Source organism: Eretmochelys imbricata, chromosome 5, assembly GCF_965152235.1.
Source record: "Eretmochelys imbricata isolate rEreImb1 chromosome 5, rEreImb1.hap1, whole genome shotgun sequence".
Classification (NCBI taxonomy): domain Eukaryota; kingdom Metazoa; phylum Chordata; order Testudines; family Cheloniidae; genus Eretmochelys; species Eretmochelys imbricata.
Genome location: NC_135576.1, coordinates 4,720,907 through 4,748,229, shown reverse-complemented (window position 1 = coordinate 4,748,229; position 27,323 = coordinate 4,720,907). Strand labels below are relative to the sequence as shown.

At 45.7% G+C, this 27,323-nt stretch overlaps 1 protein-coding gene across 1 annotated transcript in view; it reads left to right on the top strand.

The window, feature by feature from the left end:
* Window positions 1–27,323, top strand: part of DNAI1 (dynein axonemal intermediate chain 1) — a 244,280-nt gene that overhangs the window by 9,597 nt on the left and 207,360 nt on the right. The window contains exons 6-9 of the mRNA XM_077816997.1: window positions 5,157–5,236; window positions 6,633–6,758; window positions 9,117–9,176; window positions 11,674–11,808. Of these exons, the coding sequence (XP_077673123.1) occupies window positions 5,157–5,236; window positions 6,633–6,758; window positions 9,117–9,176; window positions 11,674–11,808 (401 nt within the window). The remainder of the gene's footprint in view (window positions 1–5,156; window positions 5,237–6,632; window positions 6,759–9,116; window positions 9,177–11,673; window positions 11,809–27,323) is intronic.

Sequence of the window (27,323 nt, the reverse complement as noted above, 5' to 3'; positions counted from 1 at the left end):
TATGGGACGCTGATTCAGTAAGCGCTGGTGTAGCTTATTCTGTGTGTGACAGTGAGCACGCTGCAATCTGAGGCCCGGGAATGGAGCAGCACTTATTTCTGCTAGCAGTCTTCTTTGCAGAAAAATACTGTTTAAAACACAAATTGTGTATTTGCCACTTCTAACAGTCTGCAAGCCAGGTCTGCGCTAATACAAGGAGCTAAGACTTTCAAAGCACTCTAGAGGATTTAGACAATCTTCCACCCAAATTAATGGGAGATACGTGTCTAAACCCTTAGGCCTTGTCTACACTACACAGTTTTGTTAGCAAAAGCTGCCTTTTGCTGACAAAACAGTGGAGGTGAGCACATGACAAAGCTGCTTTTGGTGGCAAAACTTTGCTGTTTTGCCTACAAAATAAAACCACCTCAGCAAGAGGCATAAAGCTTTTTTGTGGCAATATTAAAGCGACAAAGCTGTCAGTGTAGATGCAGCTGTTCATTATGTCGCCATATTTGGCCTTCCCCAGTATCCCACAATGTGTGCCGTCACCGCTCTGCTCGCTATTTTGAACTCTGCTGCCCTGCATCTAGCTACACAGGCATGCGCCACTCCCCTTTTAAAGCTCCGGGAAGCTTTAACATATCTCAGCGTGGAGAACTCACAGCTGAGGAGGCTGTGGGAGAACTCGGGAGGGAATCACAGAACCATTAATGTGGAATGACAGGTTTCAGAGTAACAGCCGTGTTAGTCTGTATTCACAAAAAGAAAAGGAGTACTTGTGGCACCTTAGAGACTAACCAATTTATTTGAGCATAAGCTTTTGTGAGCTACAGCTCACTTCATCGGATGCATAATGTGGAAAGTGTAGAAGATCTTATTATATACACACAAAAAGCATGAAAAAATACCTCCTCCCACCCCACTCTCCTGCTGGTAATAGCTTATCTAAAGTGATCACTCTCCTTACAATGTGTATGATAATCAAGTTGGGCCATTTCCAGCACAAATCCAGGTTTTTTCACCCCCCCCCCCCCCACAAACCCACTCTCCTGCTGGTAATAGCTTATCTAAAGTGACCACTCTCCTTACAATGTGTATGATAATCAAGGTGGGCCATTTCCAGCACAAATCCAGGTTTTCTCACCCCCCTTCCCCCCCCCCCCCACAAACTCACTCTCCTGCTGGAAATAGCTTATCCAAAGTGACCACTCTCCTTACATTGTGTATGATAATTCGACGTCTCCGACTCAAGGAATATTTCCAACATACCTCTGAACAACATACTAATCCACAGAGACCTCCCTACCAACACTACAAAAAGAAGGATTCTAGGTGGACTCCTCCTGAAGGTCGAAACAGCAGACTGGACTTCTACATAGAGTGCTTCCGCCGACGTGCATGGGCTGAAATTGTGGAAAAGCAGCATCACTTGCCCCATAAGCTTCGCCGTGCGGAACACAATGCCATCCACAGCCTCAGAAACAACTCTGACATCATAATCAAAAAGGCTGACAAAGGAGGTGCTGTTGTCATCATGAATAGGTCGGAATATGAACAAGAGGCTGCTCGGCAGCTCTCCAACACCACTTTCTACAAGCCATTACCCTCTGATCCCACTGAGAGTTACCAAAAGCAATTACAGCATTTGCTCAAGAAACTCCCTGAAAAAGCACAAGATCAAATCCGCACAGACAGACCCCTGGAACCCTGACCTGGGATATTCTATCTACTACCCAAGGTCCATCAACCTGGAAATCCTGGGCGCCCCATCATCTCAGGCATTGGCACCCTGACAGCAGGATTGTCTGGCTATGTAGACTCCCTCCTCAGGCCCTACGCTACCAGCACTCCCAGCTACCTTCGAGACACCACTGACTTCCTGAGGAAACTACAGTCCATCGGTGATCTTCCTGATAACACCATCCTGGCCACTATGGATGTAGAAGCCCTCTACACCAACATTCCACACAAAGATGGACTACAAACTGTCAAGAACACTATCCCCAATAATGTCAACCTGGTGGCTGAACTTTGTGACTTTGTCCTTACCCATAACTATTTTACATTTGGGGACAATGTATACCTTCAGATCAGCGGCACTGCTATGGGTACCCGCATGGCCCCACAGTATGCCAACATTTTTATGGCTGACTTAGAACAACACTTCCTCAGCTCTCGTCCCCTAACGCCCCTACTCTACTTGCGCTATATTGATGACATCTTCATCATCTGGACCCATGGAAAAGAAGCCCATGAGGAATTCCACCATGATTTCAACAGTTTCCATCCCACCATCAACCTCAGCCTGGTCCAGTCCACACAAGAGATCCACTTCCTGGACACTACAGTGCTAATAAACGATGGTCACATAAACACCACCCTATACCGGAAACCTACTGACCGCTATTCCTACCTACATGCTTCCAGCTTTCACCCTCACCACACCACACGATCCATCGTCTACAGCCAAGCTCTGCGATACAACTGCATTTGCTCCAACCCCTCAGACAGAGACAGACACCTACAAGATCTCTATCAAGCATTCTTACAACTACAATACCCACCTGCGGAAGTGAAGAAACAGATTGATAGAGCCAGAAGAGTTCCCAGAAGTCCCCTACTACAGGACAGGCCTAACAAAGAAAATAAGAGAACGCCACTAGCCGTCACCTTCAGCCCCCAACTAAAATCCCTCCAACGAATTATTAAGGATCTACAACCTATCCTGAAGGATGACCCAACACTCTCACAAATCTTGGGAGACAGGCCAGTCCTTGCCTACAGATAGCCCCCCAACCTGAAACAAATACTCACCAGCAACCACATACCACACAAGAGAACCACTAACCCAGGAACCTATCCTTGCAGCAAAGCCCGTTGCCAACTGTGCCCACATATCTATTCAGGGGACACCATCACAGGGCCTAATAACATCAGCCACACTATCAGAGGCTCGTTCACCTGCACATCCACCAATGTGATAGATGCCATCATGTGCCAGCAATGCCCCTCTGCCATGTACATTGGTCAAACTGGACAGTCTCTACGTAAAAGAATAAATGGACACAAATCAGATGTCAAGAATTATAACATTCATAAACCAGTCGGAGAACACTTCAATCTCTCTGGTCACGCGATTACAGACATGAAAGTCGCTATTTTACAACAAAAAAACTTCAAATCCAGACTCCAGCGAGAAACTGCTGAATTGGAATTCATTTGCAAATTGGATACAATTAACTTAGGCTTGAATAGAGACTGGGAGTGGCTTAGTCATTATGCAAGGTAGCCTATTTCCCCTTGTTTTTTCCTACCTCCCCCACCCCCCAAGACGTTCTTGTTAAACCCTGGATTTGTGCTGGAAATGGCCCACCTTGATTATCATACACATTGTAAGGAGAGTGATCACTTTAGATAAGCTATTACCAGCAGGAGAGTGGGGTGGGAGGAGGTCTTTTTTCATGCTTTTTGTGTGTATATAAGTTCTTCTACACTTTCCACAGTATGCATCCGATGAAGTGAGCTGTAGCTCACGAAAGCTTATGCTCAAATAAATTGGTTAGTCTCTAAGGTGCCACAAGTCCTCCTTTTCTTTTTATTAATGTGGAATGTTGCTCTCCCCTGGCAGGCAGGCAGAGTGGCTGCTGCTGGGAGGCAGGGGTGGGGGTGGAGAGACTGCTCAAGCTACTGTCTGAACTTAAAGAGACAGCATGCTGACACACTCTTCCCCCAACACACACGTCCCCAATACACGCTGTGTTTCTGTCTCTTCCCCTCCCCCCCCACACACACTCTCTGTCTCACACTCTCCCCACCACACACACTTCAGTTGAGAAGTGATTGGCAATTTAGTAGGATGCCCGTGGAATGATGAAATAGAGAAACCTGCATCATGTGATGCTGTACCTGCCCCATGAGGCATTGCAAACCCTTCCCAAAGCCCCCTGTGGCCAATTGCACAGTGGGATAGCTATTCACAGTGCACTGCTCTCTGTGTCGATGCAAGAGCTGCTAGTGTGGACGTGCTCTGCCAACACAAGGAACATAGTGTGTACATGCAACAGCAGTTTAATTACAGCGCTTTTAAGCATAACTTTGTTGACAAAACTCTGTAGTGTAGACATAGCCTTACATTCCTTTGAAAATCTCATTCACAAAGGTGGAGTAATACCGTAATTCAGGGTCTCAAAAAGTATGCCACCAACTAGTTCTGCATTCGTGTTCCATGCTGGGCAATGGAATCTTTTAGGGAGACCCTAGCATTCCTGCTGCCTCTTAAAATTGTCTGATCAGTGGAACAGAGGACTGCTGATGGTGAGAATTAACTGAAAGACTGGAACTGGCCATGGATATGTGCCCTTCTAATGTGGCAGCTGCTAGGCCCCAGGGCACCATCTTACAGGCTCCTGAGAATTTTAGTTACCTGTGGGTCTCTGGGGTTTATGCTCCTTTCTTTGCACCAGTGTTGAAATCTCTACCAGGATTTAAAGTAAATCTGTATGTAAACGGAATCGTCAATGCATTGAGTGTGTTCATCTCCTCAGTTGATAGCAGCACATTCGGGATGTCAGATAAGGCTCTAAGAGTCTGTTTGGAAGAGGAATAGGTTGTTGGATGGATAGTCTTACTAGATATGGAAACCATGGTCTCCACAATCAGTGAGAGTTCAGATGGATAGAGCTAGATACCTGGACTAAGACATGCTTCTCTAACATGCTTATTACATTTTTTTTCCACGTGACCCTTATTAACATAATTTGGCCACAGCCATTCTTCAGAGCAATGTTTAAACATAGTCATTTTTGTAGGGTAGACAAAGTGTTTCCTAAAAAGGATGCAGCCCAAATCAGAATGTTGAGTGAGATGTGATCTGAATTCAGCCAGGGAATTGGAACCGCTGCAACCTCTTTCTAGCGTGGCCCTGACTCTCTCTCTGCAGCTTTGAACAAGCCGAGTCGCCTCATTAGGTCAGTCCTCTGTAAACTGGGGACAGTAATACTGACTGACTTGGCTGGCAGGGTACTGTGATGACTAATAAGCTAGGGTTTGTAAAGTGTTTTGGAGATAAAAGGATGCAGTATCTTTGTATTCATGTTGTGGAAGATGGAAAGTGTCTGCAACACATAAAGGTGTGTATTAGCCAGAGATGATTAACATACTTGTGTTGTTGTCAGAACTGGCTCCTGTTGAGTCCACAGTGATAGAAGTTGAAGAGGCAGAGGTTAAAGAAGAAGGAAGCAAAGAAGATATTCCGGTAATGCTTCACAGCTAACTGCAAGCTGTCAATATGATTTTAAATATTAGATTCTGAGATCAGTTTGTATGTGTCTTTTGGCATAAGCAGCATCACCAGAGGAAACTCCATGCTTGCTTACTTTATCTCTGCTTAATACATGTAGGTCGCATCAAGGTGGTCTGCAGCCAACCTATTCTTTAATATGGAGGTGCTGCTCGTGGAGATGACAGATGCCCGCATACCATGCTTTATGTTGAGCCAGATGCGCCATCCAGATGAAGCATGGTTTGCTGGGACACGTCTCTGCAGACAGCACTTCTGTATTCAAGCTGGAAAGCAGTTGTAATCAGTTCCATTTCGTACACATGAAGTGTGGCCCCTGGGTTACTAGCCAACTGCTGATGTGAATCAAAGCTGAGCAAAGTTTGGAGGTCATTGGTTTCTACTACCACAATACTTTTTTGTTTCATCCATTTATAAGGTGCCTATTACAAGGTATCTAAGTGCTGTGCAATGAAAAATAATACAAATTCATACAAATAAAATGACATAAGAACTAGACAGCCATATAAAATAGAGGCCAAATCCTGTAAACCAGGTAAACCACCTGCAACAGGATCATTTTCTAGCTTCATGAGAGAAACAGAAACAATGTAACTGAGGCAAAAACAAAGCATGAAGATGTGAAAGGATCAAACATAAGACAGCTGAAATAACTGAGACTGGGGCATGACCTAAAGGCAGCCAATGAGGAAGGGACAATACAGTAGGAAGTTCACTCCTTCCCCAGTCAGTATTGAACCTAGGAACCAAGAGAGGACTAATTTCAGGTGACTTTAAATGCCTGAGAAGGGGATACAGGCAATTATGGAAGTACTAGGAAACTAGGATTATAAAGAGCTAAATATATGAGATCAAAGGCCTTTGAACTATGTCACTGGGTGTCCAATAGCCAGTGCAGATCACAAAGAGTGGATGTAACTAACTCACTATTCTATTCAAAAGAGCAGGCGAGTTGTATCACTTTCTGCAACTGTTAAAACCTCTAGATCAGATTCAGATGGATCCTAATTAGGAGAGCATTACAATAGCCCACCTTAGATTTGACAAATCCATGATGATCATGGAGATGGCTATAGGTAGGAGAGTTGTGTGGACTTTTCCAAATGAGTTAGCGGTGATAACAACCACACTCAACCGTTCTTGCATCTTGGATCTCTGTGTTTAGAGAGTGGCTGAGGGTGATCTCCAAATCCCATACCCATGTCACCAATGGTGGCCTAGACCCTGAGTAACAGGTTTCCTCTGCTAAGTACCAGAAGTCCAGCATTCCAAGGGATAGGCATTTTGAAGTTGAAGAAAGATCTCTGATCCACTTCAGTTCTCAATTAAGCATTGCTTTATTCTTCTCTAGGCTGTATCAACAGAAGAAGCAGCTGAAGGGGAAGAACCTCCTCCCCCTTTGTTGAAGGAACAGAAGCTCACCAACCAGTTCAACTTTTGTGAGAGAGCTTCACAGACTTTAAACAATCCCGTGCGGGTATGCTGCCAATCCTGTCTCTTTCGCTGATACACAAGCATGTGTTAGTAAAATCCTTCCTTTGTGACTGGAGTGCAGATTGTTTGTCTGTATGTCTTCTCCTGCAATCACTGCCAATATTAGTGGAGAAAAGAACCTTAACGAGTCATACCTAAAACATTTGGGATGGGGAAGATGGTGACACAGAGTAATGTTCACAAGATGGATTCTCTTATGTTCTGTCAGAGGGGTCTGGGGCCTTTGCAAATCTAGGTAGTAAAATTTCAGCCTCACACACATGCTTGGGTGTAACATTTTTGCACTTGTTTCCCAATACCAGAAAAGGAAGGATGGTCCAGTAGTTTTGGCACTAGCCTAGGCCTTGGGAGATCTAGGTTCCAGTCCTCTTTACCCCACAGACTTCCTGTGTGACCTTGTGCCTTGATTTTTCATCTATAAACTAGGGACAAAAAAGCACTTCCCTCCTCTCTGGTGTGTTGGGGGAGCTAAATACATTAAAGTTGGTGAGGTGCTCAGATACTTTGCTAATGTGAGCTATTTAAGAATGATAGATGTTCTCTGCTGCTGCTTTACATAAGCTCTCCCCCTATCCCCACAGTACATGTGTTTGCTCTTGCCATGACAGAAGATCAATAAGATTTGAGTCCTAAGGTTCTGAAATGCCTTTTGTGCTGAGGCCACAGTCTTTCCCAATGGGTGTGTCTCTAAGGGTATGTCCAGCTCAGATCGACGTATGCATGCAAACTTTGACTGGTAGCACACTAAAGTAGAAGTGTAGCTGCAAAAAAACCCAAACAAACAAAGCCATGGTGGGCAGGCAGAATGGACTAGATGCGTGAGTAGATGCTCAGGTGGGACTGTGCTCAGGGTGGTTAGCCCATCCCACCACCTGTGCTGTTGCGGCTACACTTCTCTTTTTAGCACACTAACTCAATTGCAGCTAGCATGTGTATGTCTACCTGAGCTGGAATTACACCTCCAGCTTGCGTGTAAATGTGCCCACAGAACCCTCCCTAGCTGATCACCATGCATGTGGTGCTGGACCCAGTGAGGAGGTCAAACCAAACCTTCCCCTGAGTCCAAGATATTTGTTGCAGGGAGAAAATTCCCTCCCTTTCCCTGCAGTCACATAGCCAAGTATCCATCACTTCTTCAAAGAGCCAGAGTTTCTGCAGCCTTTCCAGCTAAGGTGTGTTCCCTTTAGATCTCATTGGTCTCCCAACCTGGCCTAGCTAATGAGAAAAATCAAGGTGCTGCAGCAATTAGTGCTGATGATTTGGGTCATGCTCTTTCCTTGGAGTCAGTACTGAACTGATGCTCTAGGACAGTGCTAAGGGGTCTTGCGATGCTGGTCATGCTGCCTTTCAAAAGCAATGTCAACCCAAGTTCCTGACTACTTGTGGTTATTGAAGATCTCATGACATGTTTTAAAAGAGGAGGGGTGTTAACTCTTGTGTCTTGACTCACTTGAGTAATCGTATTCTCCCGAACTAAAATGCCCCGTAGTTTTACATGACCACAGAATTCTTTACGTTTTGTTTTAGAACCAAATTCTGTTCTCAGCTATGTATGTGGAGTTCGACTGATGATAATGGGATTTGCTTGGGTGTATTTAAAAGCAACATGTGGCTCTTAAATTATTGTGTAGTGTTGCTGTTAAAGATGTGCAGCATTCCATCCCAGAGACTGCTGCACCTCAGAGGTCAGTGAAGTGATATGTATATGGAGTTCAAACATTTTCCAACTGAACGGTTTCCCGCCAGAGAATGTCGATTTGATGAAATTGAAATGTTTTGTGGGAATGTACCAATTTCATTGAAATGTTTGATGGGTGAATGATCACAACATTTTGTTTTGACTTTGACTTTATATTTTATCATTTATAATATAAAAATACAAAGGTTGAAACACTTCAACTTTTATAAAATATAATAGTCAAAAAGAGAAAGTTGGAATGAAATACTTTGACCTTAACAAAATATTTGTAAGGTCAAAATGAAAAATTTCAGACTATTTAATTTTGTGAAAAATGCCAAGATTTCATCCCAATTTGGGACAAAACCAAACTTCAAAATCTTGGAATCTCCCACAGAATGGGAAGTCCGTGTTCTACCGAGCTCTCTCTCTATTGTTGGAATCATCATTTAGTAACATTTATATAGCACTTTGGGATCCATTTGGATGACAGTTGCTATAAAAATGCAACACCAGGATCACTCCCCCTGCTTGGTAAATGAAAAACTCTAGGCTGCTTACACAGCTGGACTCTTCTAGGGAACAATGCTTCTGCTAAAGGAGATGGGGATTTTCACCACTGTCGTCACTTACAGATTCACTTTCATTTATATTATTTTTTAGGAAAGAGAATGTCAAATGGAGCCTCCACCTAGAGCAACCTTTTCTGCCACGGCTAACCAGGTAAACCTTTTGCCTTTTGTTGTATGCAGCGTAGCAGTAGCTGTGTCAGTCCCAGGCTATCAAGTTGGTCCAATAAAAAGATAGTACCTCCCCCACCTCATCCCTTTTCCTTTTTGTAAGTTTTTGCTGTATCTTTAAGGGGAGTGGGATAAGGGTCTGGAGAGGAAAACGTGGTGATGTAAGTAATCCTGTATATGTTTTTAACAGTGGAAGGCATTCAGATACTATGGTGGTGGGTCCAGGTCTGGAACGAAGACCTAACAGAATAGAATTATTAATATACTCGAGTGTGGCACTATAATAGGAAACAAAATGAGGTTGTGAGGGGCCTAATGTGGGTTGTCCCCAACTGAAGACAAATTGAGAGAGGTTAGGCTGGTATGGATATGTCCTTTGGAGACCTGAGAACTGCATTGGGAGGATGGCCCTTGCAATGATCTCAGGTGGAAGACGACCAAGGGGGAGGCCAAAGACATGGTACCTGGACTAGATATCAGCAGATCTTAAAGAGTCCAATTTGCACAACAGCCAGGCATATGATTATGAGTTTTGGAAGAAGGCTATAGAAGTTGCTGATACCAAATAGGGAAGTGGCAATAAAAAAGAAGTGTGGCACTGTTAACTCAGGCTCTCATCTCCTGCATTACTCCTAAAGAGTGAAGGTCTATTCTCCCGAAGAGCAAGTCTCAGAGGTTCTATGTCCAACTAGTTATCACCCCACTTATCAACTATGAGCCAGCCTCTCCTCCAGTAAGTCTTAAAGGAACATCTAGTGTATGGAACCGCCAAGGATTTGCTTCCTATTCCGGGGAGTTTTCCATGGAGTTTACAAATATTTGCAAAGTGCAAGATTGTGGGTGTTTTCCATCCATTGTCTAAACCATCTAGGAGAGGAAGCAACAATTTTTTGTAATGCCTGGAGCCAAATGCAGTAAGAAATGTAGTAAAAAACACGGCCGGCCAGATTTGCAGTCTGTGTAAATTGACATAGCTTCACTATAGGTGATGGGGCTACACCAATTTACACTAAGTGAAGATCTGTCCCCAATTTATTGTGTAGTATTTTCTCTGTCTCTTTAAAAAGCTTTTTGAAAAAATAAATATTAAGCTAACACTTTTTACACCTGAAATTCACCAATACTTTGGCTGAGTATGGAATCCAGCCAGTTCCGCTGGTTGTTTCATAGAAGCTTAATGGTCTATTTGTGATTGTTACTGATATCTGACAGTTGGCCCAGTTTGTGCTGATTTGTCCATTGTACTGGAGACACAACAGTGCACAGGAAAAAGTATTAATTTGACTACATTAACTGAAAAAACCTCTAATGTAGCAATGTGGTATGGGAAAGGGAAAATGCACCTTTGTTATGCTGAAAAACATTGCCCCAGATTATTCCTTAACTGGAGATCAGAGCATATAATTAGCATGATGTACAAAGTTCTCGTCTGTTACAGGCTGGAGGAGTTCTCTTCTGACCATTTTCTGATAATGCGACTGCTTGGGAGGTTGAGAGAACAGAACTGTCAAATTAATCAAACCACAGCTGAGATTTTAGATTAAGATGCTGAAAATTAGGGGGAGAAGTTTCTGCTTAATTTTTCTAACCTCTTGTGAAATGAAATGGATTTGATCTACTCACTTTCTCAGTTCTTCTTTCTTCCTTTTGCTCTCTATCCTCTCTTAACTATTCCTTTCTTCCCCCTCTCCTGCTCTTGCCTTCACGTGATTTTCTATACAGCCCCAAAGATTTGGAATATCCTCCAACTTCTTCCCCTCCCCTCACACACCCTCTCTTCCTTCCAACCCCTGACTAATATACATTCTGCTGCCCATCGTCATTCCGATGTGGTCTCCTCCATTTTGTGTTTGAAGTATTTATCCATCTATCCATTTGGTCTGTCTGAATTAGATTGTAAGCATATCAGGGCAGGAATCTTGCCTTTCAAATGGTCGTAAAGTCACATATCTTCTATACAGCACTCCATGACTAGACCCAAGCAGAAAAAAAGTGTCCTCCTGGGTCCATTTGGAGAAGACATTCTGTGCTTGTGGGGCAGCAGGGCATGGCAGAAGGTGTGAAGCCATTTGCATGTTTTAGCTGGCTATTGCCTGCAGGGTCAGGCTCCAAGTTGCAGGGTGCTATGCGGTTACAATTGAGTTTCTTAATGCAACACTATAAGTTACCTCAGAAGCAGCGGCTTAATGTGCTTGTTCCATCTATTAAACACTGGTGAGTTATCCCAAGCTGGGGTGACAGAGGAAATCCTGGGGAAGCAGGGCTTTAAAAATCCTGGGGCTCAATCCTGCAGTCTGTATACAGGAAAAATGCCCATTGACTTCAAACTGATTTCAGTGGGAGTGTTTCTGGTGTAAAGACTAGTATCTTTGTGAACGTATTGATGTCTGGCATATTTGTCTATGTTTGTTTGCTGGAGTGTAATGAAGTCACCTATTAGATTAGTCAGGAAGTCCTGACTCTTGTTCTTCCTCTCTCAGTGGGAGATCTATGATGCCTATGTGGAGGAGCTTCAGAAACTGGAAAAGTCAAAGGAGAAAGAGAAGCAAAAACCCCAAGTTTCAAAGAAAGAAGACAAGCAGAGGGGAAGAAAGTTAACCTCTCTAGAGTCTCAGGTACATGCCATATGTGTACTTTATCATTCTGGGCAGAATCAAGCGTGCATATAAAACTCCAACCTGGCTGAATGTTAGCAGCTCAAACTTGCCGGGGGGTTAGCCATCTCTGAGAGCAAATAGTGATGCAGTGAGAAATTCAGAAATTGTTTTTTGCATATGCACAGTGTGAAATTTCCATTTTCAAGTTGCTGTACTCTTTATGGGAATGTAAAAAATGCCAAACCAGAACACTGATGTGAATTCTGTTCTGTGAGTGAGGTTTCTGCCTCCGTGTTACAGTACAGTTCTGTCACTGTGTAAGTTGTTAGACAATGCAAATATGGAAGAACAGGATGAAATCAGTAGAAATATTGGTTGAGATTTGCAAAACATTTTAAAGGGATTTGGGGTAAAATTTTCAAAATTGAATTCAGGCTGCAAGTCACTCAGGTGCTTTTGAAAATGTTACCAGTTGTCCATTAAAGTTACATTACATCCTTGACAGGTTTCAGAGTAGCAGCCATGTTAGTCTGTATCCGCAAAAAGAAAAGGCGTACTTGTGGCACCTTGGAGACTAAGGGTATGTCTACACTACGAAATTAGGTCGAATTTATAGAAGTCAGTTTTTTAGAAATCGTTTTTATATAGTCGATTGTGTGTGTCCCCACACAAAATGCTCTAAGTGCATTAACTCGGCGGAGTGCTTCCACAATACTGAGGCTAGCATCGACTTCCGGAGCATTGCACTGTGGGTAGCTATCCCACAGTTCCCGCAGTCTCCACCGCCCATTGGAATTCTGGGTTGAGATTCCAATGCCAAATGGGGCAAAAACATTGTCGTGGGTGGTTCTGGGTACATGTCGTCAGGCCCTCCCTCCCTCCATGAGGGCAAAAGCAGACAATCGTTTTGCGCCTTTTTTCCTGAGTTACCTGTGCAGACACTATACCACGGCAAGCATGGAGCCTGCTCAGCTCACTGTCACCATATGTCTCCTGGGTGCTGGCAGACGCAGTACTGCATTGCTACACAGCAGCAGTTCATTGCCTTATGGCAGCAGACGGTGCAATAGGCCTGATAACCATCCTTATCATGTCCGAGGTGCTCCTGGCCACCTCGGTAAGGTCGGTCAGGAGCGCCTGGGCAGACATGGGCGGAGGGACTGAAATAGGAGTGACTCGACCAGGTCATTCTCTTTAGTCCTGCTGGCAGTCCTACTGCACCGTCTTCTGTCAAGCAGCCAGGAGATGAGGATGGCTAGCAGTCCTACTGCACCATCTGCTGCCAGCCAAAGATGTAAAAGATGGATGGAGTGGATCAAAACAAGAAATAGACCAGATTTGTTTTGTATTCATTTGCTCCCCCCTCCCTCCCTCTGTGAAATCAACATCTGACAGTCGTTTCGATGAGGTCTGTCAGGGGCACCTTGAAAAGTTTAATGGAGATTCAGTCCTGCCTTAAATACATGGGGGAGGGATAGCTCAGTGGGTTGAGCATTGGGTTGTGCATTAGCCTGCCAAACCCAGGGTTTTGAGTTCAATCCTTGAGGGGGCCATTCTGTGTGACAGTTGTTTTTGTTTCTCCTTGATGTAAAGCCACCCCCTTTGTTGATTTTAATTCCCTGTAAGCGAACACTGTAAGCCATGTCATCAGTCACCCCTCCCTCCATCAGAGCAATGGCAGACAATCGTTCCACGCCTTCTTTCTGTGCAGACGCCATACCACGGCAAGCATGGAGCCCGCTCAGATCACTTTGGCAATTAGGAGCACATTAAACACCACACGCATCATCCAGCAGTATATGTAGCACCAGAACCTGGCAAAGCGAAACCGGGCGAGTAGGCGACTTCAGCATGGTGACGAGAGTGATGAGGACATGGACACAGACTTCTCTCAAAGCACAGGCCCTGGCAACGTGGGCATCATGGTGCTAATGGGGCAGGTTCATGCCATGGAATGCCGATTCTGGGCCTGGGAAACAAGCACAGACTAGTGGGACCGCATAGTGTTGCAGGTCTGGGATGATTCCCAGTGGCATAAGGGCACTTTCATGGAACTTTGTGACTTGCTTTCCCCTGCCCTGAGGCGCAAGAATACCAAGATGAGAGCAGTCCTCACAGTTGAGAAGTGAGTGGCAATAGCCCTGTGGAAGCTTGCAAAGCCAGACAGCTACCGGTCAGTCAGGAATCAATTTGGAGTAGACAAATCTACTGTGGGGGCTTCTGTGATGCAAGTAGCCAACGCAATCAAAGATCTGCTGATATCAAGGGTAGTGACCCTGGGAAATGCGCAGGTCATAGTGGATTGCTTTGCTGCAATGGGATTCCCTAACTGTGGTGGGGCGATAGATGGAACCCATATCCCTATCTTGGCACTGGGGCACCAAGCCGGCGAGTACATAAACCGCAAAGGGTACTTTTCAATAGTGCTGCAAGCACTGGTGGATCACAAGGGACGTTTCACCAACATCAATATGGGATGGCCGGGAAAGGTACATGACGCTCGCATCTTCAGGAACTCTGGTCTGTTTCAAAAGCTGCAGGAAGGGACTTTATTCCCAGACCAGAAGATAACCGTTGGGGATGTTGAAAAGCCTATAGTTATCCTTGGGGACCCAGCCTACCCCTTAATGCCATGGCTCATGAAGCCATACACAGGCAGCCTGGACAGTAGTCAGGAGCTGTTCAACTACAGGCTGAGCAAATGCAGAATGGAAGGTAGAATGTGCATTTGGACGTTTAAAAGCGCGCTGGCGCAGTTTACTGACTTGGTTAGACCTCAGCGAAACCAATATTCCCACTGTTATTACTGCTTGCTGTGTGCTCCACAATATCTGTGAGAGTAAGGGGGAGACGTTTATGGTGGGGTGGGAGGTTGAGGCAAATTGCCTGACCGCTGGTTACGCGCAGCCAGACACCAGGGCAGTTAGAAGAGCACAGGAGCATGCAGTGCGCATCAGAGAAGCTTTGAAAACTAGTTTCATGACTGGCCAGGCTACAGTATGAAAGTTCTTTTTTTTTCTCCTTGATGAAACTCCCCCATTCCCCCCCGGTTCACTCTACTTCCCTGTAAGCTAACCACTCTCCCCTTCGATCACCACTTGCAGAGGCAATAAAGTCATTGTTGCTTCACATTCATGCATTCTTTATTAATTCATCACACAAATAGGGGGATAACTGCCAAGGTAGCTCAGAAGGGGTGGTGGAGAAGGGAAGCACCAGGAGGGGTGGTGGAGGAGGGAAGGACAAGGCCGCACAGCACTTTAAAAGTTTAAAACTTTAAAACTTATTGAATGCCAGCCTTCTGTTGCTTGGGCAATCCTCTGGGATGGAGTGGCTGCGTGGCCTGAGGCCCCCCCACCGCGTTCTTGGGAGTCTGGGTGAGGAGGCTATGGAACTTGGGGAGGAGGGCAGTTGGTTACACAGGGGCTGTAGCAGTGGTCTGTGCTCCAGCTGCCTTTCCTGCAGCTCAACCATATGCTGGAGCCAATACCGTCGAATTGTGTCCACAGTACCCCAAATTCAACCCGGCAAGGCCGATTTCAGCGCTAATCCCCTTGTCGGGGGTGGAGTAAAGAAATCGATTTTAAGAGCCCTTTAAGTCGAAAAAAAGGGCTTCATAGTGTGGACAGGTACAGGGTTAAATCGATTTAATGCTGCTAAATTCGACCTCAACTCCTAGTGTAGACCAGGGCTAACAAATTTATTTGAGCATAAGCTTTTGTGAGCTACAGCTCACTTCATCGGATCTGATGAAGTGAGCTGTAAATCACGAAAGCTTATGCTCAAATAAGTTTGTTAGTCTCTAAGGTGCCACAAGTCCTCCTTTACTTATTACATCCTTGGGGTTTTTTAATTTAATATTTTTGTATTGTTAAAAATATACACCTGCATTTTCAAACCTGACTTCTGATTTGGATTGCCTCAGTTTGGGCACATTGAACTTGAGCTCCATTATTTATTTTAATGTAGAATTATAGAAGAGAGACCTACCCAAAGGCTTGTCTAAACTCTACAGTGCCACTGTAGCACTTCAGTGTAGACACTACCTACGCCAACAGAAGGGATTCTTCTGTTGTCATAGGTAATCCACCTCCCCAAGAAGCGGTAGCTAAATCTACATGGAGATTTAGGTCAGTTTACCTACACCGCTCAGGGGTGTGGATTTTTCACACCCCTGACTGATGTAGTTAAACCAACCTAATTTTCTAGCACACTCACTAATTATACAATAGATTAAAATCCCAGCAGCAGCAAAATGATCATTCCAATGGGAGTGCAGCCAGAGCCAGACAGCTAACTATAAAGGGTCCATCAGACCCCGTTGTCTTTAGGGAAGCATAATCTCAGCCCTCTCTGAAACCTGGTCAGATAGATGTATTTTGCAGCATCCCCAGAGAGTCGCCACATTTGGGCTGTTTCAGACCTCAGGGAGCAAGTTCCAGTATCCCGGAGCCCTCGCAGAGAATGCCCTGCCAGCCACTCCTTCTCTTTTATAACAAAGGAGATCCAGCTCAAGCAATTCTGTTGATAGCTGTGCCATTATGGCCTGGGGAGAGTGGGAGGCCCCTCAAGTACGCTAGTCCATAGGTGCTGAGTTTTCTTTTTCCCCGGGGGTGCTCTACCCCCACTCTGCCCCAAGGCCCTGTCCCAACTCCAGCCCCTCTTCCAAGGCCCCGCCCTCGCTCCGCCTCTTCCGGCCCCCCTCCAACCCTTTCCCCAAGGCCCTGCGCACCTGCCGTCCCCAAGCATCTCCCCCAGCTGCCAAACAGCTGATTAGCAGCTGCTGCCAAACAGTGGTGGCAGGTGGGTGCTGAGTACCCCCCTTTTTTTTCCCATGGGTGCTCCAGCCCTGGAGCACCCATGGAGTTGGCACCTATCCGCTAGTCCCAGGACACTTAGGGCTTTATAGGTCATTACCAACACCTAAACTCCACCTGTAGATCAATAAGCAGCCAGTGCTGGGGTCACGTGCTCCCTGCGAGATGTCCTGTTCAATAAGTGAGCTGCTACATTCTGCACCAGCTTCAGCATCGGAGGCCAGGTCTACCCTACAGACTTATATTGGTGTAACTCTGTCACTCAGGGGTATGAAAAATCCACCACCCTGAGTGACACAGTTATATCGACCAAACCCCCGGTGTACACAGCGCTGTGTCGGTGGGAAACTTCTCCCGTTGGCATAACTACCACCTCTAGAGGGTTAACTACACTGACGAGAGACGCTCTCCTGTTGGGGAAGGAGCATCTTCACTTAAGTGCTACAGTAACTGATGCAGTGTTTTAAGTGTAGACCTGCCCTGAGTGGTTTAAAGTGTTGTCCGTTGCAATAGGCTGACCTTGAGGTGACAAAAGCGTGGATAACGGTGGCAAGGTTTGCATCTGAAAGAAAAGGTTGCAACCTCCAGGCCACACGCAGATGGTGAAAAGCTGTCTGGGTTACGGTTATAATATGATTGTCAAGCAGGATCTGGGGTCTAAAATCACCCCTAAATTGTGAACTCTAGCAACTAATGGCAGACATAATCCCTAAGGTGAAGGGGCTTGTATTACCTCCACCGTCTCCTCCAGCTGCTTCTCCTGACTCATCATCATCTCATTCGTCTCTGGGTTAAGCGTCTGTCAGCCTGCTCTCAGCCATGCCCTAATGAGAAGGACCTGATTTTACAAAGTACTGAGCGTCCATCCTTTGTAAAATCAGGTCTCTTCCACCTGTCTTAGGTTGGGCACCCAAAAATTGAAGCATCTGTAAATGATGAAAAGGTATAATGAAAGAAAATGATCTGGGTTGACCCACTATTTGTAGGCTTTGCGGTAGAAGTGACTTACAAAGGAGAAAAAATTGGGGTTCCACCCATATTTGCTCCGTTATGACGCATAAAGAAAGCCTGAAAGATTTGTGTCAAAAAGACAGGAGGCAAGCGGGGATTTTCTGCTTGGTTTGTACATTAGCGATTCAGGTCCCATCTTGGCTGAAAGACTCTGGTGGCTAGAATACAAATGAAGTGATGACATCACATGAGTCAGGAGCGTGAAAATCAAGCATTTGAGAGAATACACTGTACCCCTGGGTGGGCTGTCAGCAGTGGGATTGAACCTGGTGCTTCAATACACGAGCTACTGCTGCCCGAGCTAGAAGACCAAACTCTGTTAGCTAAGGCTATAGCAGGCTCATCAACCTGTATGTGTGACCCTGTCAGCCCCGAGTGTGTTACAAGAGCAGTAGGGATTTTTAATCAGACTGTTCAAAACTTAGGGTGGGGGGTTGTTAATTCCTATTTAATGTCAATGTTTCATGAACCCTTGGGAAGGAGGAAGTCTGTACACCAGTGATCTTCAACCTTTTTACGCACAAGATCACTTTTTGAATTTAAGTGCAACCCAGGATCTACCCTACCACTTCTCTGAGGTCCCGCCCCTTTCCCAAAGCTCTGCCCCGCTCCCTCCAGCCCCCCCCTCCATTGCTTACTCTCCCCCACCCTCACTCATTTTCACCAGGCGGGGGCAGGAGGTTGGGGTTCGGGAGGGGGTGCGGGCTCTGGGCTGGGGCCAAGGGGTTCAGAGTGTGGGAGGGGGCTCTGGGCTGACCCTGGGACAGGGTGCTGGAGGGGGTGAGGGGTGCAGGCTCTGGGAGGGAGTTTGGGTGCAGGAGGGGTCTCTGGGCTGGGGAAGAATGTTGGGGTGCAGGAGGGGGTACAAGGTGCTGGCTCCAGGAGGGGGGTCAGGGATGGGGCAGGAGGTTCGGAATGTGGGAAGGGGGTTGGGGTGCAAGAGAGGGTATGAGGTGCTGGCTCCAGGAGGGGGCTCAGGTCTGGGGGTTGGGGTGTGAGCTCCCACTGGGCGACACTTACCTTTGGTGGCTCCAAATTGGTGGTTCAGCAAGGGTAAGGCAGGCTCCCTGCCTGCCCTGGCCCCACACCACTCCCGGAAGTGGCCAGCATGCCCCTGTGGCCCTGGGGGCAGGCACGTGGCTCCGTTCACTGCTCCTTCCTGCAAGCACGACCCCCGCAGCTCCCATAGGCCGCAGCTCCCCATTCCCAGCCAATGGGAGCTGCAGCTGCAGGGCTTGCAGGCAGGAGCAGTGTGCGGAGACTCCTGCCTCTCCCAGAGGCTGAGCGGGAGTGCTGGCCATTTCTGGGACCAGCGTGGGGCTGGGGCAGGCAGGGAGCCTGCCTTAGCCCTGCTGTACCACCAGACTTCTTGCGGCCAGAGATCACAATTGACTGGCAGAGGGTCCAAGATCGACCAGTTGATTGCGATCTACGGGTTGATGACCACTGCTGTACACAAACGTGCACCAGTTTAACTAAAGGTGTATTTTAAAACTCATTTAGTTAAACTGGAGCAATCCCTGTGTAGACATTCTTATTTTGGTTTAAAAGTGACTTCTTTGGTTTAGATTTCTCCCTCCCCCTCCCCCTCTCCCCCTTCCCCCCCGAATTAAGCTAATTGATAGTAAGACACTCAGAGCAAAATAAGAGCATCTACACAGGGTTTTGCATCAGGTTTACTAAATGGGTTTAGACACTGATTTAACTTAAACTGGTGCAACTTCTGTGTGTAGGCAAGGCCTTTGTTAAAGATGTGACACCTTCACGTTTTGAGTTAAGGTGTGAGACCTGTCAGTCAAAATCCTTTGAGACCACCAAGCAGTCCTCCAGTAAACTAGATCAGACATGTTTGATATTTCGAAGGTATCATTATTATTTATTACTGGTGTAGCATCACCACTGTTGATCACGCTTTAAATAAACACATACACACCGATCCTGCAGGATCAAAGATTGATGACACACAGAAAGCTAGCAGGATTGGGCTGTTGGTTTAGCCATGTACCTGTCTCATATGGTGCACCGTGTAAGGGGCTGGTTCTGCAATGCTTATGTACGTGAGTTGTCCCATTGAAATCCATGGGATTTTTAGTTTGAGTAAGGACTACTTGCATGAGTAAATGGGGCAGAATCAGGCCTCAAGTCAACAATATCATTATTTGCTTGGAACTATGGGACTGCCAAAAGCAGATCATTAAACTGAAATAGAAATTAAGCTACATTACACCAAACTGCTGCATGCTTCATTGACGACAGTGGGAAGTTTTAAATTGACACTTTGATGATCCCCTTGGCCTTTTCCTTTTCACTATTAGCTCTTTTCAGAGGTGACTCCCGGAAACTAAAAGGGCAGTATGTTCTGAGCAAGTGAAAGGAAATGCTGCTTCTTGCAAAACAGTCAGCCTGCAGAATTCAGAGCCACGGGGGGACATTGAGTCACATTCTTGGGTGTCAAATAAAGCATAGAGAATTTCCTGATTGCTAACTCTGGTGCTGTGCAAACTGAAATGATCAACTGAAATAATTCAGGACTAGAATCTTTTATGTTTACTCCTGGTGAGCAGTATCATACTCCATGAGTGAGCCCATTGAAGTTAAAGTATCAAGGGTATCAGAATCTGGACCTTGGGGTGTATAGTATTGTGCCCTTGGCTAAATGCATCCTGAATAGGTTTTTTTCAGACTCCTCAAAAGCAGAGCTGGTCAAACACTTAAAGAAAAACAACAACAACAACAACAACCAGGATTGGGGAATATTTGTATACATAAAAGTGCTGATTTCAGTTCACTGTAATTAATGGGGCGATAGCTGTAATCTGGAAGCACCTGGATGACTGCTGGGTATTTGTGAAAATGTTTGCAAATCCTGAATGTTAGCAAATGGTTCAGCTGAAAATTCAACCCAGAAAGTGTGTGGTTTGTTAATCACTCGCTATTCTCAGTTCTGCTGTTTTAAAATGAATCCATTATCCAGCCCAGTGACGGTAACTCTCCCATGTTCATTAGGTGACCAAGGACACCGCACAAACAGCTAAACCCTGGTCTACACTACAAGTTTAGGTCAAATTTAGCAGCGTTAGGTCAATTTAACCCTGCACCCGTCCACACCACGAAGCCATTTTTGTCGACTTAAAGGGCTCTTAACATCAATTTTTGTACTCCTCCCTGACGAGGGGATTAGCGCTAAAATCGACATCGCTGGGTAAAATTTAGGGTAGTGTAGACGCAATTTGACGGTATTGGCCTCTGGAAGCTATCCCAGAGTGCTCCATTGTGACCACTCTGGGCAGCACTTTCAACTCAGATGCACTAGTCAGGTACACATGAAACGCCCAGGGAGCTTTTGAATTTCATTTCCTGTTTGGCCAGCGTGGCAAGCTCATCAGCACAGGTGACCATGCAGTCCCAGAATCACAAAAGAGCTCCAGCATGGACCGAATGGGAGGAACTGGATCTGATCACTGTATGGGGAGACGAATCCGTGCTATCAGAACTCTGTTCCAAAAGACGTAATGCCAATACATATGCCAAAATCTCCAAGGGCAAATGCGAGGTGTTTACAATGCTCACAACTGCAGTGGTGATCAGAGCGGGCTCCCGCTTGCAGTGCTATGGCCTATGTGTGGACAATCCAGGAAAAAGGGCGAGAAATGATTATCTGCTGCTGCTTTCACGGAGGGAGGGAGGGAATGGTCACTGATGACATGTACCCAAAATCACCTGTGGCTACCTTGTCCGTTATCTCAATTTTTTTTAATTAATAAAGAAAGAATGCATGGTTTCAAAACAATAGTTACTTTATTTCAAAGGTGGGAGGGCAGTTGGCTTACAGGGAATTAAAATCAACAAAGGGGGCGAGTTTGCATCAAGGAGAAAAACACACAACTGTCACACCATAGCCTGGTCAGTCATGAAACTGGTTTTCAAAGTCTCTGTGATGCGCAGCGCACCTTGCTGTGCTCTTCTAATCAGTGTCTGGCTGCTCAAAATCGGACGCCAGGCCTTACCCCCCCCGCCATAAACGTCTCCCCCTTACTCTCACAGATATTATGGAGCACACAGCAAGGAGCAATAACAATGGGAATGTTGGTTGCGCTGAGGTCTGACCTAGTCAACAAACAGTGCCAGCGAGCTTTTAAATGTCCAAAGGCACGTTCTACCACCATTCTGCACTTGCCCAGCCTATAGTTGAACAGCTCCTTACTACTGTCCAGGCTTCATGAGCCATGGGAGCAAGGGGTAGGCTGGGGTGGGCGCGACCGCGCGGTGCTGCTGGCTGGGAGAGCAGCCTGAGGCAGAAGCCTCCAGCTTGCAGGAGATCAGGATAGCAGAGCTGCAGCGGAAGCAGTGGAGCGAGCAAAACACCGTTGATGAGGATGGCTCGCAGTCCTACTGCATCATCTGCTGCAGAGTTGCCGCAGATCAGGATAGCAGAGTTGCAGCGGAATCAGTGGAGCTGTTCACCCTTGAGGCGAAGGCACCCAGGAGCTGCTGCTGTGTGGCCAAGGCAAAAGAGCAAGAGCCCTGGAGCTGTTACATGTGGAATGTGCAGCTGCAAGGGCAGAAATATGATGCACCTAAAATCTAAAAAGGCCCGCACATTTCCCAGAGTCGCTACCCTTGATAACAGAACGTCAATGATTGCATTATATTTGAGCATGAGCTTTCGTGAGCTACAGCTCACTTCATCAGATGCATACCGTGGAAACTGCAGCATACAGTTTCCACGGTATGCATCTGATGAAGTGAGCTGTAGCTCACGAAAGCTCATGCTCAAATAAATTGGTTAGTCTCTAAGGTGCCACAAGTACTCCTTTTCTTTTTGCGAATACAGACTAACACGGCTGTTACTCTGAAACCAATGATTGCATTGGCTACTTGGATCACTGCTGCCCCCACAGTAGACTTGCCCACAACAGCAGTGGTGACGGTGAGCTGAGCGGGCTCCCGCTTGCAGTGCTGTGGCGTCTGTGCGGTTAACCCAGGAAAAAATCCACGAAACAATTGTCTGCCTTTGCTTTCATGGAGGGAGGGAGGAAGGGAGGGAGAGAGGAGCAACTGACGACATGTACCCAAAACCACCCACGACAATGTTTTTGCCCCTTCAGGCATTGGGAGCTCAACCTAGAATTCCAATGGGCAGCGGAGACTGCGGGAACTGTGGGATAGCCACCCACAGTGCACTGCTCTGAAAGTCGATGCTAGCTACGGTACTGTGGACGTACTCCGCCAACTTACTGCGTTGAGTGGGGACGCACGCAATGGACTGTATAAAACTGCTTCCGAAAAATCGACTTCTATAAAATCGACCTAATTTCATAGTGTAGACATACCCTAAGAGTGAAAACAAACAGTTCATGGACAATCTGTCATCTGAAATGATTTACCCTTTGTGACTGTCTTTAGCACTTTGCTTGTTTGGGATGGCGTGTTTGCAGGAAACAGGGCTGGCATGAGGGCCTTGGCTGTCTTAAACCCTGTTGTGGAGCTAGTGCAATATTTCCTTCCTGTGTGTTCAAAGTTCCTTCGAAAGCAGGGAAGACGTGTAGCTCTAATGTGTTATTTGGTGGTGGTGCAGAAGTTACAGGTTTGGCATCAGGGGGATTTATGTGTTCTGGATATTTTATTATACATCAGCAGAACCCTTGTTTCTAAGGAAGTAGCGGAGTTATACATTGTGACTGGCCTGCTGCTGAAATGTAAACACGAAGCATTTATCAAAAAGGAATATCAATGACAGGTCAAGCCATTTGTTTTCAAATCCCTAGTCCATTATCCAGTCCTAACGTATGATTCCATTCGCCTTATTGCTGTTCTGTAAAATAGTATACTTCAAAAAACCAAACAAAATATTTAGTTAGCTGGTGAGCTTGTGTTTAGAGTCAGAGCCAGGCCAGGAGTGGCTTACAGCGGAAAAATCAATTTCAAATGGACCTTTAAAAAAAAATTTGGCCTATCAAGTCCATTGAAGATTAATTTGAATAAGATACAGAATTAATCAATCCTGAAAGAGAAAGTAACCCAATTAGAAAATAGCTTACTTTGATTTATATTCGTGCCATATGGGGGTTTATTCATGGTTACATTACTGAAGAGTTACAGCCTAACGGGCTAATAAGAAAACTGACATATGACTTTTCCACTTCTTCTAGACAGAATTTAATTGGCTCACGCTCAGTTCCTGTAAACAAAGACTTTTTAAAAAGTCGGCCTATTTCATACTCACCGAATTAAAACAGACAATCATCTTTAAGGCAGGGTCTAACATTCATAGAATCATAGAATATCAGGGTTGGAAGGGACTTCAGGAGGTCATCTAGTCCAATCCCCTGCTCAGAGCAGGACCAATCCCCAACTAAATCATCCCAGCCAGGGCTTTGTCAAGCCTGACCTTAAAAACCTCTAAGGAAGGAGATTCCACCACCTCCCTAGGTAATGCATTCCAGCGTTTCACCACCCTCCTAGTGAAAAAGTTTTTCCTAATATCCAACCTACACCTCCCCCACTGCAACTTGAGACCATTATTCCTTGTTCTGTCATCTGCTACCACTGAGAACAGTCTAGATCCATCCTCTTTGGAACCCCCTTTCAGGTAGTTGAAAGCAGCTATCAAATCCCCCCTCATTCTTCTCTTCCGCAGACTAAACAATGCCAGTTCCCTCAGCCTCTCCTCATAAGTCACGTGTTCCAGTCCCCTAATCATTTTTGTTGCCCTCCGCTGGATGTTTTCCAATTTTTCCACATCTTTGTCCCTCCTGTTTCTGGCCGAGGCCCTGAAGCCCCTCTCTCCTCCTCTCTGACCCCTACCCTACCACTCATCTCCATCTCTCCCCCTTCCCCTATCTCCCCCTACTCCTCTGTCCCCCAATTCGCCCCTTGCACCATCCCAACCCCCACATTCCCTGCACTGCTCTAACCCCTCACCACCTTCCCCGTTGCTCCATATTTCCTAGCTCTGCACCAAAAAAATTATAAGAATCTGACAATATGATGAGCAGTTCATGTTAGGAATCCCTTACCCAGTTGAACTAGTTTTCCTTTCATCACACTCAGATTCATTGTTCAGGAAAGGGGATTTACATTCTCCTTCCTGCTTACTCGAATCTTTTGTCTTCCCTCTGTTTGTTTAATGCTAACTTCCTTTGACAATACTTCGAAAGTAAAATCTCAGTTGGCAGATGGATTTTAGGGCACTTTATCCCTCTTCAACCAGAAATTATGGTGTCAGGACAAAATTTCCAAAAGGAGCCCCTGCAAAATGCAAGGAATATGCAAAAGACACATCCTCTGCAAACTGCTAAGGGTGGAACTCAAACTCTCAGGGGATGGATGCAGCTCAGGTTCAATGACCTCCGCATGTCACCTTAAACCTCATAGTTACTGTGACAACAGATTGCATGGAAACCCGCTTGCTTCCTCAGAGCCCTGAGCCAGAAGAAAACATAAAATCATCACTGATAAAGTTTGCAGATGACATAAAAATTTAGGGAAGGGGTAAATAATGAAGATGACAGGTCACTGATACCGAGCGATCTGGATTGCTAAGTAAGCTGGCTGCAAGCAACAATATGTGTTTTAATACAGTTAAATGTAAATGAATACATCTAGGAACAAAGAATGTAGGCCATGCTTACAGGAGGGTGGACTCTATCCTGGAAAGCAGTGACTCTGAAAAAGATTTGAGGGATAATTAGCTGAACATGAGGTCCCAGTACGACACTGTGGCCAAAGGGGCTAATGCAAAATAGGTGAATCTAGTGTAGGAGTAAAAAGCTTATTTTATCTCTGTATTTGTGCGACCACTGATGAAATCCTGGGTTCAGGTCTGGTGCCCACAATTCAAGACAGATGTTGATAAATTGGAGAAGGTTCAGAGAAGAGCCATGAGAATGAATAAAGGATTAGAAAACTTGCCTTACAGTGATAGACTCAAAGAGCTAAATCTATTTAGTTTAACAAGGAGAAGGTTAAGGGGTGACGTTATTACAGTCTTAGTATCTACATGGGGAACTAATATGTAATAATGGGCTCTTCGATCAAGCAGAGAAAGGTCTAACGTGATCCAATGGCTGAAAGTTGAAGCTAGACAAATTCAGACTGGAAATAAGGTGTACATTTTTAACAGTGAGGGTAATTAACCATTGGAACAGTTTACCGAGGGTCATCTGGATTCTCCATCCCTGGCAATTTTAAATCAAGGTTAGATGTTTTTCTAAAAGCTCTGCTCTAGGAATTGTTTGGAGGAAGTTCTTTGGCCTGTGTTCTACAGGAAATCAGATTTGATAATCACAATGGTCCCTGCTGGCCTTGGAATCTATCAATCGAGTCTTGCTGCACATGTGCATGTCACTCTGAGGAATGTCAGTTTGGCATGTGCCGATCTGTAGCTATGAACTGTACCCTTAACTAGGTGACCATATTTCCCAAAGGGAAAACGGGATACCGCATGCGTGGGGCTAGCCTGACCCTTCCTCCCCCCGGCCGCGCAGCTGGCATTGCTGCTTGACTAGCCCTACCTCCCCTGTCACGAGGCTGGGGCTGGCATGACTGCTCACTTGAGCCCTGCCTGCTCCCTGCCGGAGCCTTGACTCCCCCCCTGCATGAGGCTGGCATCACCACGCACTCCCCCCCCCCCCCCCCGCACGTTCCTCTGCACCGCACTTTTGTCAAAATGTCCTGTGTGACTTAGATGATGTTTTTCAAGGAGCTTTGGAGATGCCAGCTGATCAGCAATGTGGAGGACATTTATTGCAGTGGCAGTGAAGGAGGAGGAGAAGTCAGGGTAACTTCTTCTCCTGCCTTCTTCCCCTGTGATTTGCAGAAAGAGCTGGTGCCAGTTTCACACAGTGCCTGTCATTCAGAGTGGGGGGAGATGGGGGCTGAGCTGGGCTGCAGTGTGCTCAACTCAGCACCCTCCTTTCCTAGAATGGAAAAGGGAGAGATCTCCATTCTCCCTCTTTTATATGGGAAAGAAAAGGGTAAATCAGGTAAACATCTTACATGAAACAAACTGTACCATCGAATCTCTCCGGATAGGAATTCCATGCTTGCATAATAAGAATATAGCAGTCAGAATATCCTACTGACCACCTGACCAGGATGGTGACAGTGACTGTGAAATGCTAAGGGAGGTTAAAGAGGCAACAAAAGCAGAAAGCACAACGTTTAAGGGTGTTTTCAGCTATACTTGTATTGTCTGGGTACATGTCACCACAGGACATTATGCAGAGATAAAATTTCTAGACACCATCAGTGACTGCTTCTTGGAGCAGCTAGGCTTATCCCTCAAGGGGAGAGGCAATTCTTGATTTGGTTCTAAGTGGAGCACAGGATTTGGTCCAAGAGGTGAATAGAGCTAAATTGCTTGGTAATAGTGACCACAATGTAATTAAATGTAACATTCCTGTAGGGGGGATAATACTAAAAAAGCCCACCATGGTAAGATTTAACTTTAAAAAGGGGAACTGTATGAAAATGAGGATGCTTGTTAGAGGGAAGTTAAAAGTAGCTGTCATAAGGGTTAAATACCTGCAAGCAGCATGGCAACTATTTAAAAACACCATAATAGAGGCTCAGACTAAATATATACCCCAAATTAGAAAAGAAAGTAAGAGCACCAAAGGAATGCCGCCATGGATAGCCAGCAGATTAATGGAGGCCATTATAGGCAAAAGGCATCCTTTAAAATTGGGAAGTCAAATCCTA